Source organism: Serinus canaria, chromosome 2 (genome assembly GCF_022539315.1).
Source record: "Serinus canaria isolate serCan28SL12 chromosome 2, serCan2020, whole genome shotgun sequence".
Taxonomy (NCBI): Eukaryota; Metazoa; Chordata; class Aves; order Passeriformes; family Fringillidae; genus Serinus; species Serinus canaria.
In genome coordinates, this window is record NC_066315.1 from 18296478 (window position 1) to 18320078 (window position 23601).

General features: G+C 36.7%; 1 protein-coding gene across 2 annotated transcripts in view; it reads left to right on the forward strand.

The window, feature by feature from the left end:
• The window catches only part of PIP4K2A (phosphatidylinositol-5-phosphate 4-kinase type 2 alpha), a 107726-nt gene extending 85141 nt beyond the window's left edge, over positions 1-22585 (forward strand). For both annotated transcript variants that reach the window (XM_050971163.1, XM_050971164.1), the window contains 6 exons: positions 1173-1319; positions 3981-4019; positions 13537-13650; positions 17095-17338; positions 18468-18571; positions 20283-22585. In XM_050971163.1, coding sequence (XP_050827120.1) covers positions 1173-1319; positions 3981-4019; positions 13537-13650; positions 17095-17338; positions 18468-18571; positions 20283-20363 — 729 coding nt within the window. In that variant the 3' untranslated portion in view covers positions 20364-22585. The remainder of the gene's footprint in view (positions 1-1172; positions 1320-3980; positions 4020-13536; positions 13651-17094; positions 17339-18467; positions 18572-20282) is intronic.
• The last annotated feature ends 1016 nt before the right edge of the window (positions 22586-23601 follow it).

Sequence of the window (23601 nt, forward strand, 5' to 3'; positions counted from 1 at the left end):
GCTTTGTTACCATTATTTGTTACCAAATACAACCTGCCTTTGCTAAACAAATGAAATGGCTTATTCAGTTAACTTGTTTTAAATTCTTCTAAAATCTGTGTTTCTAATAACTGGGTCACTTTGCTACAAAGGAGCAGCAGCTTCAGTATGCAATTAATGTTTAAAAGCTGGCTGTTGGTTAGATTTCATGCTTCCTATGTGGGCCTTGGGTTTTTACATTTTCTCCAAGTTCCTGTTTGAGACTTGGTACTAACAGAAAGAGGAAAGCTGGCAAGTTCTTTCTCGTTTGCATCATTGCTGCTTAACTTTTCCTTGGTTCCACAAAATATATAAGTGAATGTTTCAGAGTAGGATTTAATACAATATGGGCATTTTTATTCTGGGAATAAAAATTCATCCTTCAATAGTTCTCATCATCAGTGTGTGTCTGCTTTTTCTGCTTCCTCCAGTGGTCTTTCTAATAGAACAATTATTTGTAAGGCAAGTGATTAGGAAAAAAAAAGACAGGTTGCAGGTGGCAAATTTTTTCAAGGTTAATAGCCCATTTGTAATGGAATATGGTGATCTTAAGGAAATATAAGGATTCATAAATAAAAAAATACAGGGAATTTGCACTTCATTGCTCAGCTCTATTGACCCCAAAATGCAACCACCACATAGGAAGTAACAGAAAGTTGGTGATAATAAATAATATCCCTTGCTGGTGACAGCACCATGCGTGTTCATCATAATAAACAAATACCGAGAATGGAGAAACATACAATTTAAATATGGTCTGGGATAACACAGTACAGGTTACAGCAGTGTCATGTTCAAAAAAATGTTTAGGTTTTGACATAACTACCAAATATATGCTGTTTGCTTTAGGTTTGCTTTTTGTGTTTATATAAAGTTAAAAGGTCTGTCCAATGGAGTCTCCTCTTTCTAGGAGACTGTCTGTGGACGTCAAGAATTATAAGCTAAGCAGTTTATGATTTTAATTTTCAAACACTGGCCTCAAAGCAGAATAACTTCCTCATGAGGGGGTTTGTTTTTGCATAATTTTTGAAGGTTTGTCACCACACAAATATTCAGAAAAAAATTTGTTTCTTGCTATTTTATATCTAAAATCTAAATGTATGTTTATGTAATATATGTTAATCCTGTGTCTGTTTTTTCTTTTCATTCTGCAGTTTATTGTGGAGTGTCATGGGAATACACTTCTTCCCCAGTTTTTGGGCATGTACCGGCTTACTGTTGATGGAGTGGAAGTATATATGGTTGTTACAAGAAATGTGTTCAGCCATCGTTTATCTGTTTATAGAAAATATGATTTAAAGGTGAGAAATAACTGCTGATGCTGATTAAATAACTGGCAAAGTAGCTGAAAATCTTTACTGTAAATGTTCGATTATGCTGATGCTTGAATATTGCTCAGAATTTTAATTAATTTAAAACTTTGTTATGCAAGAACCAGCACAACTTATTTCATTCTACACCTAGGTTTTGCAAAACTAAAGGGTGGTTTTATAGACATTATAGAAATTTATCTGTTTTGTGCAATTTTAAGTGCAGCAATTTAGTCAGGTATGTTTGCTAAATGTTGCTAATAGTTAAAGGTAAAACCCTTCACACTAGTACAATAATAATCCTGTTTCTTATAGGTTTTTATCAACATTATGGAAAGCCACAGTTGATTCTGCAGAGGGCATTTATAAAACAACTAAATAGCACCATTTCAATAAATGCTGCTAACAAATACACCACTATGGCAAAAGTTTAATATTTTAAAAAATAATTCAAGTGAAAAGGAGAAGAGTCTTTGCAAAACCAAAACATCTGCTTTATCATAAGATCTGTTTTACTTTTGCTTCAGAAGCTTTATCTGTCATTGTAATTTTGCCAGGAGTTAGTATACAGGGCTTACAACAAATACCCAAAATGTAGCCTTAGTCTTTCTACCCAAGGGATGGTATTTAAAATTCCTCTGTAAAGTATCCCCTTAGAATCCTACTTCTTTCTAAGACATTTAATTTCTTTGGGCTGAACCACTAAGTGCATCTGCAAGCTTGCTTTAAGATGTTCATTTATCATTCTGTATTAGGAGATTTGTAATGCTATGTAGTGCACCATCCTTTTCTACTGTCAAGTCTCCTTAGCAATTGCTTAGATAGTTGACTGAACTTGATTTATAAGAACTGATTTCCAGATTGTCAACAATTTGCTTTCTGATATTCAGTATTATTGGCAGCAGTTGTTACCAGAGAAAGTTTGTTTTTTTTTTAATTTGAGAGAACTGTGATTTAGAGCATCATAATGTACAGATGCATTAAAAAGGGCATGAAAGCACAACAGAAAGAAAAAGTAATTATATACACTGTGTTCTTAACATTGGTGTCAACAGCTCTCTATGTTATTTACCTCTGTGAATGCTTCTGTAGTCTATTCAGTTTGTCCAGCTGGACAGCATTGCTTTAACTTCTCATGCAATTCAAATTTAACATCAATATCATATTCCTCCAAACAAACTCCTTCACTGAACAGATTTATAGTGATACTGAATTTATTATAAATTACTTTTTCTTGATACTCTTTGCTATGTCATCTGCAGTTGTAGATTCAGAGTTCTTTTTTTGTATGTGAATATTTTTGACACCAGCTTAGAACTCACTTTGTAGCACAAGTCTCTACCTCTGTAGATACAAGAAAAAAAGACCACAAATAAGCATAGGATTTCAAGGGTATTTTTTGGCCATGGATGCATTTTGTTAAAATTATTTCAATGTCATTTTTTTACCAAATGTCAAATTTGACATCCTCCCTAATTTTTACTATTGTGAATCTTTTTTTCTTTTCCTTCAGTTTGTTTTTCAGTTGATCTTTTTTCTGGCCTAATAATCTGTTGGAGCACAGAATATAATATAAAAGATGTCTCCTGAGTAAACTGAAAGGTTAAGCTTTTACCAGGCTTTATTATCAGTTAAGAATAATTCAATGAAATCCCTGCTTCAGGGCCATACATAATAACTAAGAAATCCTGTCCCATATATCTTTTCTCTCCATCACTTCTGAGTTTTCTAAGTTTCTTTCCATAAACAGAATAAAACATGCTATGAAAGGGTGTGGTTGGGGATCCTCACATTCTTTTAGCTAGTAGGACTCCGCCCCAGCACTTCTTTACACAAAGCACACCCTTTAACAAACAGCAGAGCTAATTTACCCATCTTTCCATGTCCAGTTACCATATTTGTAGTTACTATTTCTTGCAATGCTGTTACATGATAAACACTTGCTGGGTACTTAAAGGTGTGGTCCTGCTCCAAGAAATTTTTAAGGAAATGTATACAGTCTTCTTTTTTGTCAGCTCCAGGTTGTTCAGAAAGCGCCATATTGCTCACTAGTTTTAATCTAAAAACTAAATTTAAAAAGAAAATCCAAAATGTCTTTGGCAAGCACTGTAAGTCTTGTGAATCCACAGCTGGTCTCTTCTCTTCTTTTTACCTCATGTGGCTGTGAGATGCATTGTTCTTGTTTGTACTTTATGATCTTTTAAATACTTTTTGTGTTTGTATTGTGTGACATCCTTTTCAAATGTGTGTTACAAATGTCCAGACAGTTATACAGAATGGGCTAGCCCATACCCATACAACTAAATTGGCACCAAAAAAAACAAAAAGATGAGAAGTCTGCCAAGCAAACTGAACTTCCAGCATGATACACGCAAAATGAGGATGAGAGATGAGGAAAAGCTCCAAGAATTAGGAGGACAATAGAAGTATAGCATTTGAGGATTTAATCCATCTTTCTTCTCTCATGATGCATCTTCTTCACATGATTGCAGCAGTTCAGCAGTCCTGGACATTCTACATACCGTGTCACCTTTCTTTAAATCATTTCTCAAGTTCAAAAGGATACAGTTCATCCTCTTTTTGACCTGTTTTAACATTTTCAAATTAATTTCTGACATATGCACATTTTTAGATCCATTTTTTCTGTTTCAGGGCTCTACTGTGGCTCGAGAAGCCAGTGACAAAGAAAAGGTATGGTGCATTTCTGTTTCTTTTTCAATTAATTAACCTTCTAGCCAGACTCAGAACAAACATAACCAGTGCTGTTCTGACCCTTTCCTTTTTTTCTGCCGTATTCTTCCCTCTTGAGTTCTACCTTATCCCTCCTTTATCTGTCCTCTATTTCCTGCAAACCTTTGAATATTGGTTTGCAAAGGTGTTGTAATTTCAGAGGTAAGTGAGCCAATCCTCTACCTCCTCCTTTTCCTTTTCTCTTCTCTTAGTTTCTTCAGGGCCCGCCCTGTGCTAGGAAAACATCAGAACTTTGTTCCCTTCTCTCCTGCTTCATCTTCTTTCTCTTCCTATTTAATATTGAGATTTATGAATACTCCATGTCAGTTAATGGAATTATGTGATGGGACACCACTTCTAAACTGGGTGCAAGGATGAACCAAACCTTGAATTATGAGAACCCTTAGGTATGTAAAGTTCATACAAACGAGCAAGGGACTGACAGACTTAGATGAAAATGTAGCTGTAATGAGAGAGAGTCTCCCTCAAATTCTGGGCTGAAATTTTGCTCTAAACAGAAATAGATTGCTTTATTTTTCTTCACCTCCAACTTCAGTTCTTTTGGAAAATTTAATGTTCTCAGTTTTTCTTTGTGATTTTAGCGAAATAGCCAGATGGTGTTATAGGAGAGGTTTCTCTGGAGATTCTACAGGTAATTGGAAGTGTAAAATAGTCTCCATCATCTGAGACTTCTTAGATTTCAAATTTGGGCAAGGTCTAACAACCAATGGCCCTTGTTTTCTTAATTTGTCCAAGCACATTCCTCCTGAATTAGCATGAGCTCATTTAAGAGTTCACTTAAGAGACTTCATTTTCTGTTGTCCCCAAATTCCATTCTGATCATTTGTTTTTCTCCTAAGCAGTAGTTGTGCCATACCTGCCTCTCTGAGTGTTCTACAGATCACTCAGCTGCACTAAAGGAGTAAGGGACATGCAGGAGCTGTCAGTTCTCATTGCATGAAAAACTCCATGCCAGGTTTTTCCACCTTTCCTAAGGCATGATGGAACACTTTAAATTCTCCTTAGCATTAGGCAGTACCACAGCCCCACCTTCAAGCTGCAGTTACCATTGCCAGCAATAGCTCTCTTCTGCTGTACCAGACCCTCAAGATCATGTCTTGAATGGTCTCTTTTCTTTCTTTTGTCATCTGTTTTTGTTCTTGTTCAGTGGCAACTATAGTGTTTTTAATGTGCAGAGAGTAACCCTTCAGTGTCTTAGAAACAATAGCTAATGTCATTGAAAACCTCTGCTGTACTATTAAAATAATCTGATAGAAAGGATGAGGACAAATTATTTGGGTGGGACTGCTTCAGGTTGCAGCATTAATGCTTGAACTAGTAACATAAAAATTTAAAAATATTATGTATAGTCAGCTATACAGGAGTTGATACTATACAGATGTTTAGCAAAGTAGTTTTGACCAATTTCTGGAATATGCCTCATAATAAAAATAGGTTCATAATAGTACATGTATATTGTAGTTAATACATTGAGTGAGAACCTTAAAGAAACAGTCCCTTAATTTTGCTCCTGTGTAAGTTCATGGCAGAATTACTATTGAATTTGCTTATAGATAAATTGAAACAGATTTGTGTAGTTTTATGTAACTGCATAAAACAATTATTCTGTGAATCTAATGTGAAATCATAACTTCCATAAGGCAGATAACAAAAATTCTTATCAACTTCTCATCTAAAACCTTCCCTTTGATTTTGAGTACTTCTCTGAAAATAATGTATAAAAGCCTCATCCCCCTGATTCTTATTCTGCTATTTTAATGGTGTGATTTCTTGGGGATGGAGCTGCACAAAGGCTACTGATGTTGTAAGCACACAGTCTGAGGCTTTGGAAGCAGCTTTCTGTCACTCGGCATTCCCCTCAAACCCCGGTGCAATGCAGCAGGGAAGTGACAAGCTTGCATTCAGAAAAAAGATTGCTAAGAAAGGAAATTATTGGATAGCCTTCTACATTCATAGAGGGAACCTCATGTTACACTTTGAGACTCTTAGGGATTCAAACAAGGGAAAATTAGTATTTGACTTATTTCATGGGTTTTATTTAAGTTTTGGAGTTTGCTGTTTGATTTGAAAGGGCTGGCATACATTTTGCCTGTGCACTGAAAATGTTCAGAAGATTTGTCATCACTATGATCTGAATCTCCTGCAGTAGGCATGACAACAAATTTACTCACTTGGACTACCCAAATCTAACACTCAGCTTTTAGGTTTAGATAAAAAGGGTGTTGTATATTTATATGAATAGACAAGGGAAGTTTGGTTCTGAAACTCTGAGCAGTACTAAAGAGCTGCTGTCATGAGAGGTATCTCTGCACATGTGCCACTGACTCCAGAGCCTGAGGACTCTGTTGACCTGAATATGTAGATAATACATTGTTCCTGAGTGGCAAGTGGAGCCCTGTAGCATGGTTTTTGACTTCCATTTTCTCTTAAATAGATGTCAATGCTTCAAACTTTTTGTTGTCATCTGTGAGAATCTCAAATAAATCTTAAAATTGGAAAACAACTGGAAAGATTTGATTTGAAGGGAAGGGGGGGGGGAGTTTTAGCAAAATCTCTTAAGAGATTTTGGCATCTCCTATCATAGAAGAAATTGGCCATAGGGATTAAACAAAACCAGACAATCTGAAAACCTGAGCTGGTGTAGTAAACTATTAGCTAATTTTTAGCTAGATGCAAGCTAAATCATTAATTTATTACTATTATATTGAAATTACATTAATATTAATAAATTTCAATTAGTGGCAGTATGATTAGTTATTATAACTGACTATTCACATGTGAGAGTAACAAAAGAAGCTTTTGATACTGAAATATATGGCTAAATTTTTCTGGCAATGGCTAGCTTTTAAATGGGTTTTTAAGCAATTGATATCAAGTTTCAAATGACAACATTCAACTAATCAATTGGTTTTCAGAATATTAAGCAGGATATGTTTACTTCTCTTAAAGCTGCAGAAGACAGAAAACAGAAAACAGAAGAGCAAGTCTTTCAGTCACATTCTAATGCAGACTGTAAATTTTAGATAAATTACTTTGTAAATGCAAATTTGGTGAAATTTCTGTTCTTGAATCTTCTTCCTATCAAACTAAAAGTTATTTACTCAATAAAGAAGAGAAAAATATGTAAAAATACTTAATGGATATGAAATCAGAGGAAATAGTATAATTCTTCATTAGCTTAGTAGTGTAAAAGAGGTATTACTATTCCAATTTTTTTAATTTGAAGTTTTTAAATCAGTTTTTTAGGATGAAAAGTTGTCTGATTGAGAGTGGTACTTTTCCATCCTGTTTGCAGTTTACCTTCCATTTGACTTTCTTCAGCTGTTTAATATCCTAACATATGGATGAGCAGTTCCAAAGCTGTCATTTCAATGTTTTGTGATAATCAGTGCAGAAACAAGCACCAATCCCATAAATTTCACCTTAACACACAATGCCTTTCATTTGTGTTACAAATGATACTTTTAATAATAAAGACATCACTTTCTTGGCAAGATGTATCATAACATACACTTACAGATGCCTTGGATTTTAAAAGAACAGTATGTTTCAACAGTTGTCAAATTCTGACAGCTGATCAAGTCCTTTTGATTTTTTGGGCTTTACTGCTATTTCTAAAATTTTTATTATTTTAATAGTGGACATTTTCTATTCATTCTTGGGACAGTTTTGCCCTCTGAAGTGAAATGAGGATAATGGAGAACTCCCCTGGTGGTCTAGCTGCTCACAATTATGCCATACTTGCAGTACAACATCAAATTAGCAGTAACAGCTGAGTCTACTTGTACTGGTAAAAGAATCTAAGCTCTTGCTTCTGAGTGAGCAGTTCAGAAAGAAATTGGAAGAAGAAAAATAAATCCTAACTGAACTGGTGCCCACCACATTTCATCTTTCTCAAGCAATTTCAGAGATTATCACATGTTTTTAAATCAATCTAAAACTGGTTGCATTGCCACCTCTGTGGTATGTACTGTTTCATAAATCACCATTCATAAGTACAGTAAAATTATACTCAATACAATTGAATAAAGGATTTTCTATTCAAGTTTCTTTTGGGAAAAAGATTGCTATAGTTGACAGCTATGTTACATCTTAATTAAATTGTATGCAAAACACATAGCTATGATAATTAGATTGGAAGTTGTCACTAGATGTTAGCTTTGTGTTTAACTTTATATATTACAGCATATAGTAATTAAATGATTTCTGAGAGGAAAGTATAACCTAAGGAAGGGCTTTAGTAGAGGAGCATAGGAACAAGATCACTCAGTCTTGACTCAGATTTTTTTTTACTTTTGGTGTCACTATGTAAAACATTATTTAGGGTAAATCATTCCAAAATCTGAGCTATTTTTTCCTGCTGTTTAGGAATTACTAATTTCAGAACATTTTTGTACTTATCTCTAATTAGTGATTTCAGTCTGCTTCATGTGCTGATCTCACACAAGAGACTTGTGAAGTGTCTGACACTTATCGTGAAATAAATCTAAATGTTGCAATGTACAGATATTATAGCTTTCAAAACATCTCACTCCAAAGATAGGGAGACATTCAGGGTTTTGATTTCAGCATTTAGCCTTCTTATGACACCAACCCCATAACAGTTTTTCAAAATAAATTGCTAGTTTGCCTTTGTTTGGTTTTGAGGGGTTAGGGTGTTTTGTTTCATTTTTGTTTAGAAGTCTGCTTTCCATATGTTGAAAGAATTTAAAAAAATAACAAGGGAAATTTTGTGTTGCATTTTATATGTTACATGTTCATTTTGCAGCAGGAAGACATTAATGCTAGGGATAATTCTGGATGCATTTCCTTGAGCATTGAGAAGACAGTTTCTATTTTGGTACTTGCTTGAGTACTTAACCCTTCTACAGCATCCTGCACAATTCTTTTTTTTTCCTACAGAAAATGCTTGTTGTACTGGCTAAAGTCATTCCAGTGCTTACCCTCAAACACTATTTTGGGGTTACAGCTCTATTTCCATTGCCATTTACAGACCTGTGATGTCATGTTGAGCTGCAGACCCTTTGTATCAGAGCCCTGTCTAGGGCAAGGCAATTGGGCCCAGCTCACAGAACTATTGGAGGCAAGAAACTGCGTAATTCTAAAGGAAGTTATTCTTCCCTCTTGTACATCTAGTGACTCCAGGGTTTTGATTCAATTCAAAATCACCTGTTCCAAATTATTGCAAACTATTTTAGTATTATAGCCTTTTTTCCCCAAACACTGCCTTCCATATCTGCTGGTGAGCCCAGTACTTAAAAAAATTAAGGTGTATGTGGGTCATTTGCTGTTAAAAAAGCCCAGGGTGTGGACCTTCACTCTTGGCAGATGTTTTACATAATTTTCAAAAGTTATAAGTTGTAAGCCAAATTTTTCCATGATTAGCTGCATGAATAATGTGACTTGTGGCTAGTTCCAGAGAAAAAAAAATAAGGCTGCTATGCAATATTTCTCCTAAAATCTAAACCTTGTCTTTGTTAGATAAGAAATTGCTGCCGAGTCATGAGGACAATTAGTCTTTTTGCTTTTTTAATCACTTATTTGGAAACTTACCTGACCTACAGCTATTTTAGCAAGCTGCTTCCAAAATGCCAGCATTAGTTTTAGCTGTGACCATTATTTTTGATATCATGATGCATGCAAAATCCCTTTGGGGGAAACAAAATTGCTAAATTCATTTCAACTCATTAGGGTAGGATGCTGAATTGAGATGTCCTAAGAAATATACAAAAACTGTTACCGTGTTCATCTAGAAATAAAACTTCACCTGGTTCTTACATTCCAAAGGGTTTTTTTAACTCAAACCAGTATCAGCTCTTACACTATACTTTTATTTGACTGAGGCTTTGCACATTCTGTCATCTTAGTTACTAAGAAATCTTTATTGATTTTTCAGCCTTTCAAAGGCAGTGAGATCTTCCTGCCATTAAAATTCTCTGTGACCATGGCAAACTATGGAATGCAAACCTGAAGTGTGCCAATAACATGCTTTTTTAATAAGTAGATATTTTATATTTGTAAAATCTGTTGTGCCTTTCTTGCATCTTTTAAGTAGGAGATTAAAAACAGTGGAGGTGGTTCAGAAAGAAAATCTATTATTAATTTAGTGGAAGTAGTTAGTTGCTCATCTCCTGTGCAGCTCTTAAAATATTTAGTTCTTTAATGACAGTAATATGTTCATTATAATGAATTACATTCTAGGAGAATCATTTTCCAAGAAGGATTTTGCTTCATTGGAAATATTTGAGACATCATAAAAAATTAACCATATCAATTATTTCATTAAAGCAAAGCCTCATTTTTTTTTCATTCAGATAATGTTCTAAACTGCCATAATGTGATTCTATTTGTGTTTATTTCAGCATGTAAGAAATGAACATAGTGGGATTTTTCAACATGAATGAATGTGTTATTAATTTGGCATAACTACAAGAGCCCCTCCTAGTTGAATATTTCATAGGTTTTGATTCTTAAATTCACAAATCAATTTTAAGACAAATTTCAGTTAAAGTACTACTAGAAACACTTCTTCCAGTAGCTGTCATTAGTAATATGTGGGACTGCACCAGTATCCTAGGACTATCCAGCTTTAAATAAATAGGGAAAATAATATTGCCTAGTACTGACAAAAAAAAAGAGGGGTTTGTCTAGTAACACCTAGAAAGAGGGAAAAGAATACTCTGGGGGGCACAATGCAAATAATGTAGTGAGAGCAACCACTGGCACAGAGCTCTTAACTTCAGTTGCTCAGATGGGACCCACAGCTTTTACTTTGTCCTTTTTCTTCACTTGCTTCAGAACTGGCTTTTAACTTACATGGATCTACACTTGCCAAGTCTTTAAAACTATGGGTATTTGGGTGAATAAAGATTACCTCAGAAAAATGTTGTCAGAGGGATGGATGATCGTGGTCTGGGGGAACCTGCATACAAGGCAGTGAAGAGTCTGGCTTTTTGGGAGTGCTGACTCACTGCCCAGAACGTCCTTGGGAGTGCCCCTTGGGTCTTGTGATGACAGGCAAGAACTGCAGCAGTGTCAGCTTTGCTAGCTCGCTTCTATTAAAAATAGGTTAGAGACAAGGTTAAAGTGAAGGATGGCCCTTGCACAGCTGGCTTACCAGCCCTAGCATCTTCCAAAGAAGACACTGCTTGTAATTTGAGTTTAGTTTTACCACCATAGGACTGTCCTCAGTGGCGAGGCAGCTTCCCTTCACAGCCCCGCTGGTGTGGCTGGGGCTGTGCTCTGCGGGAAGCCTGCGGCAGAGCCTAGAGGCAAACAAGCATCTCAGCATCTTAACCACAAGCACATCCTCCCTCTGTGCTCACCCTCCAGCTTTAAACAGCACTAGTAGGGGGGGTCTGTGTTAATGGGTTTGTTTCACTTTAACCTCTGCCTAATTTAATCAATAACTTGGATATACTAGGTGAAAGAATAATCTGGGTAATTTTTTTTAAGTGATTTTGGGCTAAAAATAAAGGAAGCTTGGTTTCCTGCATTCTTTTCATTATTGCTTCATCTTAAATTATTTCATCCAAATCTCCTCTCCATTCTTAAGCATCCCACGCACTGGATTCCATCCTCCAGTGTTGGCAACATCCCTGGATCCTCAGTCCCGCCTCTGCCGAATTAGCCCTGTCCATGGGACACTCTGCTCAATTGAGTGTGGCAATCTCTACAGCTGTTAGACTGGAAGGCTTATCCAGTGTTACCCCTGCTCCTTTTTGTCCTAAACCTCTTACTGAGTAGGCCAGAAAGAAAATCAATCCATACTGAGCAGTCATATTGTGGTAAACAATTCATTGTGAGCTTCAGGAGGTGTCCAGCATTGTTTATATAAAGCAGGAGAGCACTGCTGAATGACTCTGGGACAGATGAATGTTCTAGCTCCATCTCAGCAGCTTGGGTGTTTGTTTTGTTGGGGTTTTTTTTTAATACAAATAGTGGATCACTATTAGAGAGTATTTTAATATATCAGAATGTTCTAGATGCTAGACAATAATAATTCAGGGAAACCAGACTAGAACCTTTTTTTTTTTCAAACTCCATAGGTATTGGGATGCCATGGATTTAATAATGGATTTGTAACTGTTACAGTGTTACTAATTTCTCAAGTGTTTTTGAGCAGCTATTGGAAGAAAAGGATCACTTTTCTAAACAAAAGTAGCAGTGTGGGATCTCAAGCAATTCACAAATTCAAGGTCCAAAAAATTAATTTGGACAGTTGGGGAGCTGAGTATTTTGGCCACCTCAGTGCACACAGCTCAACAGCAAAAAGAACTTTTAGTCTTTGTGAAGATCTATGAGAGCCTCTCGGAGTCTGCTGTGGTGCTCACATTTTAATGCTGTGCTTTCCAAGATATACCTGCTGGAGTAGAGGAAAGAAGCTCTCAGGTTCTTTTCCTTGCTGTGTCATAGGAAGAAAATAAACTTCATGAAAAATACCATCTCCAGTAAGATTATAAGCAATGTCTAACTAGTTAAACTTATGGAGGACATTCCTGTAGACTGATTTTAGCTGCCTTTTATTCCTAGCAGAAGGACTTACAGATTAAGGGGAAATTCTTTTATTCAGGGTAGTCACTAGTTCTTGGCCATTGACAGCTCATAGGAATTGCAGCACTGGTTGTTCTGTAACATTTTCTTTGTAAAGGAAGCTTGTTCTTCCACACTATTGATTAAAGGTGGGGCAGGGAGAAAGGCTGTTCATTGCTCTTAATGGGCCAATTTTTTCAAAGCTCTGATTGCAGGAGTTAGTATTACTTCTAACTTGCTTGGCCAAATGTCCTGAAGGAACTGCTCTTTTGTTTGTCAGTTTGCTGGGGCTTTTTGAGTAAACTTCCAGTCACTGTCCGCTAAAAACAGAGCCCATTTGAGGCATTGCAAATCACTTCCTGAGGGAGCTGAAGATGAAGGTAATCAAGTTGCTCCAACATCAAGAATATTTAATTACATATTGAAGAGGCAGTGGTCTTCTCTGGCATTTGCTTCTTTTAAGAAGAATTTCATAATTCAATATTCATTTGATGCTTTCCAATGATTATTTGGCACTTATGAACATTCACAGTAGTTGTGGAAAATGCAATCCTGTCTAACTTCCTCTGTAAGACCCGATGCAGGCCCTTTGTTATGAGGGATAGATTGTTTTAACTTCACTTACTGCCAGTCACTTTGAAAAATAACATCTTGGAAGAAGCTCGATGCAAATCAGTGTTCCATGCAAATCTGGTGTCGAGTGGAGATTTAGTCCTAGCTGCATTTGCTGCCCAGCTAACACATACCTTCCAGGCCATTCCAGGAGGGGTGAGATGAGCAAAGAGCTCTGTGTGGGTGCAGTTATGGAGAGCTGTGTGCCATGGAGAAGAGGCACCTCGGGGGTGCCTTCTCAGGCACAGGGCCAGCAGCTTCACCACACTCCTCTTTACAATCCTGCTCTTACAGGAATTTTGGTTTGTTTTAGGCCAAAGAGCTGCCGACGTTCAAAGACAATGATTTTATTAATGATGGCCAAAAGATTCATATTGATGAGAATAACAAAAAGATGTTCCTTGAGAAACTCAAAAAGGATGTTGAGGTAAGAATGTGCCTGCTGGGTTACATGTGATTAAAATGTGTGGCAAATTATGGATATCCCAGGAAATCATACCTGTAATTCATTAATAAAAGCTCTTGTTTATAAAACTGTAAACACTGACTGACTTAAATGAAACACAATTTAAACTTTCAGGAGTTGATCACTGCTTTGCTGATGTGATAAATGGCTTGCTGCCATAGCTGGTTGCCATACATTGTTCCTGCCTTGATGATGTGATGTTAAAATGATGGTACTCCTTAGTACTTAAATGGGTTACAAGCCTAGTGCTTCCAAATGCCCCCGAGAGAGAGGTGAGTATTGTTAGTTGTATTTTACAGGTGGAGGTCCACCAGAGCAAAGGCCAGACATGGACTGTAGTCCCTAAGAGAGATGGGGCATCTGCCCTGCTCACAGCTGTGCATGTCCTTTTTGTTTCATATTAGTAATACAGTTTTAAATCATTCTAAGTATCACAACAGTAGAGTGCTTCAGTGAGCTAAGTACAGCAATTGGATTCTCATTATCTTAATGTAGTCTTTCATTTAAATTTGTATTTTACTTGGCTGAATATAGTAAATACTTGAAAGAAAAGTGTTAATGTATGAATTTATTGAAATATTTTCCCTGATTTTGTTCAAATAATAAATATCAGACTAACTTGTTCACACAGCTTGCCTTTAGTTTGCATAATTTAAAATATTTTTCCTAAACTCAGTATTTTGCAGCTTTATACTCAAAAACTAAAATCTGTTTTCAAGTGAAAAGGCAGATTTGGAAAAGACATGGTAGCAAAATGTCTGTGATTTAATAAGACTTTCAGCTATTCATATCAAAAGAGCTCTGTGAATTGACGCTCCAAATTCTTCAGATTTTATCTCATTAGTTGTACAAAACAAAATACTGTTACTTTAGGATTTGCCCAATAATTTGCTTCTGAGGAAATAAAATATCCCATCGTAGTAACAATGGGAAATTTATGGTGGTGAGGACGATGAAAACATAAATACTTTGTGAAATATCAATGTGTGTTTATTTAAAATATTGTGCTCTACTGATGTCACAGCTCTAGAGATAAGTTTATTTGGGTTAAAATTTTGTGCTCTTTTAACATGTACTGCTGTTGCTGACTACTGCTTTTACAGCAAGTAGGTTGCAGATAATATCTTAAGTGTGTGGAAGGAATGTGGAAAATACTTTCTTACCCTGAAAAGTAGATTGTGTATGATCTATATCATTTACCAGACTGGGAATATAATAGCAGATTCCAGATTATGACTTGAGAGGTTGGTTTTATGGGTTTGAAGTTTATACAGAGAAATGTTTAATGTCCATGTAAACCACTAGTGTGAAGTGATCTGGCTCCTGATTTTGACAATGGCAAGCTATTCTTTAACCTTGCTTTTCTTCTCTTGGTTCTTTTTGCCCTTATTAGATAACTGATAGACACACTTTGTAACCAGAGTGTTAAAGCTCACATTTCACTACAATGAAAAGAAATACACAACACTTAGTATGTGATTATCTTATCTGACAGTATTTATAGTTAAACATATAATGGAGTACTATTCTCAGCTAGATAGCTTTATATCTGTTCTTGTTTTTCATTAAGATTTGTTTCAATATTTCTCTCCTAATCAAGTCCTGTGTCCCCTTCCTATGTTCAAACACAAGTTATTACTGTGTTTTGATGTCCCCTTGTCTGTTTTCCCATCTCCTTATTCCATTGCAGGTGTCTCAAGAAAAGCTACATATTTTTTCCATTTAAAATAAGATTTTTTTCCTTGTGCTGATCTCCCTAAGTCTTTTTGTTGTTAGCAGCAGCACATTTTTTTCCAAGAGCCATTCTCTTCTAATTTGTAGCTCACTGTTTTTTTCCAAAGAGTCCATTCTCTTTCATACTGTTCTGTATTATTATTGGTAGATTTTTTTTTTCCTGTATTTACCAAGTAGTGAATAATATGCCTGGAGTTCTTCCACCCCATGCCTTTGGCCAGTCTCATTTGTTTGTATTGTCTATTGCTGTGCATCATCTCTTCAAACTTAGATCTCTTCCAGTCTTGTGAGAATCTCTTGTTTTATTCTATTGAAATAAATGATATTGAAATCTTTAAAAAACAGTTTCTTCTTCTTCTTAAAACCTCCTCTCAATCTGACAATATTTCTTCTAGCACTTGAATTTACAGTTATCTCCAGCTCATCTTTTTTTTTCAGAATCAGATTTTGACAAACTGGAGTTTCTTATTACCTAGTATTTTATCTTTTTCATCCCCATCACTCTCTCTGTACCAAAGTTTAGCTTGAATGCCTTCTTTCCTGGTCTGCTCTGGCTTCCTTTTTATAACCACTTAGAGTTTATAAAAACTGAAGCAATTTTTATTTTCAGCCACTTTCTCTGCATACCACAAGCATGGGCTTCACAAGTTTGAAATCACAGTACTGCTTTTAAGCTGCAGCTCAGCTCTGTCCTGCTTATCCTTTGCCCCCTTGAGCTGTTTACCCCATTTTCTGTTTTTATACCTTCCTTATTTCCATCCTCCTCTTTCTGCCTTATGCTGCTCTCCTCAACTAAAATAACTCTTTGTTTGTACATAGAGTGTATTTATCTTTCAATTTCCTAAAATCTTCCATCCTTATTCTTTATTCAAAACCGCCTTTTCGTTCACATACATGTTTTGCTTTCATGATGTAAATCATGAGCCTGTCACTGTGAAGAGAATACAGCATCATTTCATGTCTTCAGGGTGTGAAACTTCACAGCTTTCCACTGCAAGAACATTTGAACATTTTCTATGTTTCTTAATAAGACTTAAAAGGGATTGAGAGGGTGGGTTCCATACCAGATCATAGCAGGCTCTACACCTGCTAGCACACAGGCTGCTCTGGACACTGAGCAGTGACAGAGCAGTCCCCACTTCAGCGGCTGTGTGTGGTTTTGGGCACCACAACATAAGGAAGCTGTCCAAGGAGGGCAGAGAGGATGGTGCCACAGCACCAAGCCTGACAGAGTTCAAGAAGCATTTGGTCAATATTCTCAGGCACATGGTGTGACTCTTGGGCATGTTTCTGTACAGCAGGGCCAAGAGTTGCACGTGATGATCCTTGGGGGTCACTTCCAACGCAGGCTATTCTGTGAATCTAATTTAACTGAAACAAGTCAGGAGTAACAGCTGTTGGCTTGCAGGCACACTGGTCTTCACTACTCACAGATTTTTTTTTCCCTGAGGCTGTTGGAAGAGTGGGCTATAGAATAAGTTTGAAGCAATTTGTGTGCTGCTAATACATTTTAGTAAAATCAGGTATCTCTTTGCCACCTTTATCACTTAATCTTCCCTTTGCTCTCTCTCAGAAGTGCCTTAGAAGTTTTTCTCAATTGGTGACACTTTTTTGCAAGTGGAGCTTATGTTTTTCAGCAATATTGATAGACGGCTTATTATTACTTTCTAGTTCCTTGCTCAGTTAAAACTCATGGACTACAGCTTGCTGGTTGGAATTCATGATGTTGAAAGAGCTGAACAGGAAGAAATAGAGTGTGAAGAGAATGATGGAGAAGAGGAAGGTGAAAGTGATGGGACCCACCCTATTGGAACCCCTCCAGACAGTCCAGGAAATACACTGAACAGCTCGCTGCCTTTGGCCCCAGGGGAATTTGATCCAGCTATTGATGTTTATGGAATAAAATCCCATGAAAGTAAGCAGTAAGAAATGTCTTTCTGTTAAGGTGGTTTGATCCTTGCATCAGAATTCTAAAGTCCTCACAACCATGTAAAGGCAAATGTAAACTGAAAAACGAGTTCACTGCGTGGAAAGGAAATTTGCTCTTTGGAGGCAGCAGAAAGAAGAAGATTTCTATAATGCTTAGCTATTCTGGTTCACCAGTTCTTCAGCAGTTAATTCATGGGGTTTTCATCCCTTTCAGAAAGTCTAGTAACTGTAATTGGTCTTTTCTGGCAGATAACACTGTTAAAAACAGTCTAAAAAGAATGAGAAAAGCAGCATTCCAAGTTATAGTTCATTTTTTTGGTTGATTTTTGAAAATTTGTGCAGTCGTACCCAATTTCTGTATTGCAGCTAAGAAAGTCATCATCAGGAGTGTGTAAGAAGCCTGAAACTGAGTTTAATGTTAGTGTGTAAAATTAAGTATAACTGTGTACCTGTGGCTGTTCAATACAGGAAAGTTACCTTTTCATTTTGTTTATAAGCATTGACATGGATAAATGCATGGTTTTATTCATAAAGAAAATATGATCTTAAGCTGCACCAGTGGAAGTTTAGGTTAGATGTCAGGAAAAAATTCTTCACTGGAAGTGTGATTGGGCACTGGAATCATCTGCCCAGGGACATGGTGGAGTCACCATCCCTGGACATGTTTAAAAAAAGACTGGACTGGCACTCAGTGCCTTGTTTTAGTTTGATGAGGAGGTATTAGGTCATAGGTTGGACTTAATGATCTCAAAGGTCTTTTCCAGCCTGGTTTATTCTGTAATTCTCTTTGTTGACACAGAAGCATTACCTTTCATATAAAACTTCATAGTTTTTCCACAAAGATGAAATCCACATTACCTTAACTGAGCAATAATTTCTATTTCTGTATGCTAGTTTTTTATTTTACTCTCATTTAGGAGATTTTGCATTATATATGAGTGCAGTTAAGCTCTGAATTAAGGACAGCTTGAGCTTGTGCTTTTTACACATCTTGATTATGACTGACATTGACCTGTCTTAGCTGCTGATTGAGTCGTACCAAGTCTCCTTTGTTAGAAGGAGAACTCATAAGATGTTTCAGAAGTCCTTCTTAGTGCCCTGTTTGCTGTTGGCAGATGCTCCCAGGAAGGAGGTGTACTTCATGGCCATTATTGACATTCTTACTCATTATGATGCAAAAAAGAAAGCTGCCCATGCTGCAAAGACGGTAAAGCATGGGGTAAGTATCTGGGCTGGTTTCTTCCTCTGACTCATGTATATTCCTGCATTTTTGTTTAGTGCCCTGATACAGGACAGTTCAGTAAAGCTAGGAAAAGGGCAAATAAATCCTAAATTACATACTGAGAGTGGAGCCCCTTTTTCAGCTTTCTCACCCACAAAGAACTCTAGTGAGATGCTTTTTAAGACTTTGTCCTAAATTTGTGAGATGCACCTTATTCTTGCAAACAAAGCTGTTCACCACTCTATGAAAGCTGACATAAATCTAATTTCAGATGCAGGGCCCTAATGAGGGTTTCATTGTTTGGTGCAGCTGCTGAAAGTTACTTCTTCAGCATCTAACGTGGCTCACTCCAGAAGACTTCTTCAGAAAAAAAAGTACAATTTACAAAATCAGGCATAAAAGTATCATTAACTTATTAAATACTCAGAGACAGTTCAGTGAAGGCTTCTGCTTGACTGCCATTATTTAATTTTGACTGAAATTACTGCTTAGCAGCAGACACCAAAGAACCATGGTGAAACAGCCCAGTCTTCCAGATTTATGATTTATGTCTACTATTATCACTCCTGTGGTGATTTAACATTCAGATTTCGTAAACTTCTTAAAAAGAGTGTATTCATTCATGAGGCTTAAATCCCTCCTGTGTCTAAGTGTCTAAAGGGTCAGGGCATTGTGAGAAATTTTAGGCAAAGGGCTGTGGGCTTTTTAGTTACAGTAGAGAATGATATGACCTGCAAAGGCCTGTAGGAGGTATTTTTTTTTGTCTCTCTAAAGCAATGCTCTAATTACTCTCTGCTTTCTGGGCAGCTGAAAGTTGATGCAGACCATATGCAGCCATTATCTGGCAATTATTACTGAACTTTGAAAGTAGCAGACTTTAAAAACTCACACTTCTGGCTTAAATAACAAATAGAAATATGTTATGAGTAACAGCTATGATTATTGAAGCTGATTGTGATTGGAACTTATTGCAGAACATTACTTTCATACAATCATTTTGTTTGTTTCTCTGTCTCCATCCTGAGCCACATGACACTGAAGTTTATTCATTAATTGCACGCATGCAACTTGCCTCTTTTCTAAAACAGGAAAAATATAAATAAAAACATGGGTAAGGCTCTGAAAAACTCAAATAAAAATATTAATGAAATCATTACTTCATCGAAATAACAATTGTATGGCTTATTCAGTGAGTCCAGATTTAAATGCATAAACATTGAAAAAGTGTTACTCTTACCATGTGTTTCAAACCAGGCTATGTAGCATTCAGATAACAATACATGTTACACAACTGGTGACATGCCAGATGTAAGTATGGCAGTTCAGTCTTCTCTGTATGAAGGCACTGCTGCTCTAGAGACCAGAATCTGCTGGTGAATCAGTGGGTAGCATGGCTAATGTGCTGTAAAAATGTATAGAGAAGACTGAAGTACAATGAAAGTAAAGAGAAGCATGGAAAGTAAAAAGAAAATTTTTCAGAAATGGAAGATAGCTGTTGCAGGGGTGAGTACTGATTATCAGTGTCCTCCTGTGAAGCCTAAAAAGGCACCAGTAAGATTCTGCTTGAGGGCCACAATTTATAGTTTGTGTTTCTAGTCTCTGGTTCTGAAAACTGAGCATGAAACTTATTGACATCCTCAATGACAAAAGCATCAAATAAAACACTGGTTCTTCCTTCTTTCTTCTTTTGTCCCAATTCTTTGTATAGGCTGGTGCAGAAATTTCAACTGTTAATCCAGAACAGTATTCAAAGCGCTTCTTGGACTTTATTGCCAACATCTTGACGTAACCAATCATGTTACATAGGACAGACACGAGACCTGGGGACAGCAGCAGTGGCTACAAGTGTGGGGACAAAAAGGAACTCAGAGAAGCACTCATCTTACAGAAAGCAACCCCTTTGTTTACATCTGCTGGCAAAGATGACTGAAGTGGGGTGGAGTACTCGCTTTAACAGCTGCCTGATATTCCCAGCATAGTTCTAGCTATTTCTGACTCTTTTGTGTGTGCAAAAAACAAAACCTTAAAATAATTTAAATAAATAGAACAGCTTACTCAGAGTGCACTGTGACAGTAATACTCTGATGCTACCAGCTGAAATGGAATAAATGAGCAGAGAGGTGTGGGGTGGGGGTGGGGAAGAGTAAATGCATGTTAAATCTACAATATTGATATCAAACTGTAAACTGTGGATCAGTTTATATTTTGAAAAAAGATACATGACAGTATTCTTCATGATGATGATGATGGTGATAATAATGAAGACCTTACTGCGAATGTTACACTTACACCCTGCACACTGGCACTCCTTAAAAACACAGCTGCAACAGCCCTTGGTGCCGGAGGCTTTTCCCATTTGCTCCCTAGCAGTTGGGTTTTTTCCTTTTCTTTCCTCCCTCTCTTTTTTGTCTTCTTTTTCAGCACATTGCATCAGGAAGTTCAGCCTCTCAGGCTTCTGAGAGCTGGCATCTCTTACCTTACAAAGAGCTAACATAATTCATGCTATATGTACATTTTTGCTATAGTAAACTTACATTAAGGGAAAACTTTGCTTATTTCTCTTTGTTACCTGAAGTTTTCATTTGTTTTATATTCTTGCAATATAGGAACTAATAATGTTACAAGTGTAAAAGTAGCTTATCTGAAGGAGCGCATAGTTTTGGGCAATAGTAGCTCCATCTTCTACCCATCCTGAAAGATGTGCACACTGATAGAAATTCCATTCCCTTGTAATTTACTGGGAATTTGAAGTTTAAATGCTTATGTTGTACTCTTGAAATAGCAGTATTTTATTATAGATTATCCCTTGAAAAATGAACCCTGAATTTTACTGTTTACATTATTAGGAAAGCAGGGATATTTCTGAATTTCAGAGCCGTGTACAATATAAGACTTTTGAGTTTACATGTAAAGTTATTTTGCAGTACAAATGAAGTAATGTTTGTCATCTTCCAAGAGGTAATATGCAGTAGTGTACTAAAGTGAATGTCTCGCTCACCTCCATGATAGACTCTTTTACAATAAAATGCGAAAGGAAATTTTGGAGGGATTTTTCCCAAGATTGTCTTTCAGCATCAAAATGACCTGTCCTACCATTTACTCAATTTTGATTGTATAGTACATTGCCTGAAACTGTGCTGATCATGTTTAACTTGTTTAAAATTTTTAAACAACATTGTATTCCTTCTCCTCTTGTATTTTTCCCTGAAAGACTCCATGCTTGAAAGAGACAAATTTACATATGCTTAAAAGTTTATCTACTTATACACTGTGCTAAAGCTGTGCCTTTAAAATTTCTTTATTGAAATTGTTAGATTTTGTAGGCAACATAAGAGAAGTCAAACCTCCCTCTCATCATTTCTAACTGGGATCAGGAGTGCCAGCATGCCTTCTCCATAACCAGTGTCAGTGCTGCTCAGCCTGCAACTGTGCATAACCTGTGTTGTGGTTCACTTCAGAGGAGCCCCTACAACAGCAACCCCTTAATTACACTTCCAGTGGCCAAAGGCAATACTATCCCTGTTGCTGTGTACTAATTTTTCTTCCTTTCCCCAATCTTTCCCACAGGGATTTTTGTTACGTTTGACTTAGTGATGTCTGCAGCACTGTAATGTATGTGTATACTTTTGTATTGTATGTATTTAAATAAGTTGGTACTGTGGCTTGATTTTATTTTTTTGTCCTCTCCCTAAACACCCTGGCTGTCTATGTTCTCACCCGAGTTTCGTTTTCTGAAGCTTCTGAAGGTATGAGGCCACAGGGAGACCCTGGAGTAAAAATAAGGTACTCAGAGTACATATTTAATTGCGGCCAACGAGTGTACATTTTAGACATTTACAGCAAAGCATTCTTTTTGTCTGTGTAGCATTTTTGTCACTCACTCTTGTTGATAAACTGTTTATTTGGACAGGGCAAGGAAGACTCATTATTGTGTATGTTAGTGCTTAGATTACACTCCAAACATGAGCAAGGCTTTATAAAATAAAGCACTTTGATGACTCACTAGGTAAATCCTTTTTTCTTGTGTTTCACCTGTGGTTTTGATTGCTTAGAGATAAATTTTGGGTGTTAAATGCCTGTATCACAAAGGAAAAAAAGTAAGACAAAATTTAAACTTGAGATTTTTCACTAGATTTTAACATGCTTCTTCTGTGTTTACTTTAAGGGGCTTGAACATTTAGTCTCTGGGGTTTTGGGCTGAGACTGGCTCTGAGAGCAAATGCTGAGGTTTGTAATTGGCAAATCTGTGGACTAAATCCTAGTATTAATAACAAAACAGGAAGATCATCCACGATAGTTAATTGATAGAAGGATTGGCAGAACTTTTTTAGCTGTGATCTTATACTAAACCAATCATTTGAAAACTATTTGGGAATAAGTCCAAACTTTCATGGGAAGGAGGAAGGGATTTCTGTTCTAGAATTTCAAGACTTTGATTGTCGAGGCTTTCAGTGCATGATATAGCCTGTGCTACACATTGCGGGCAAATGGCAGAAAAGTGTCTTTTTGTCTTTGTTCTGACTTAACTTTTAATTCTTTTAATACATTTGTCACTTTCTGGTGTTTTCAGTTTATTGCACAGATGTAGCAAAACAATATTTTCAGCAGTATTACATGTAAAATACATATCTGAATTCATGATAAAGTAGCTATACCCCAAAGACAAGGTGCCTGAGGAGCTATTCTATTAAAAGTAGGTGAAATTATAGAGACTAGAGAGATTCAGCTTCTTAATTACTCACTTAATGATGTCTCTAGTAATCCAAGGTTGCACTTCACACAACTGCTCCAGCTGCTGAGAGTTTAGTGTGAACATGGTGCTCAAGGAATGCTGCTCAGATTACATGGACCATTAGCCATGGTGGGCAGCAAGCAGCTGCAGGACCCTGTCTTTAGCAGAAGTGTGTACATGGCAATGTGTAATCTTTTTCCTGAAGGCAGTGATGATATTCCACATAGGAGATCCAGCTGGCTTGCCAATGCAAGGACTGCAACAAAATAAAAAATTAAAAATTCTTGGAAACAAT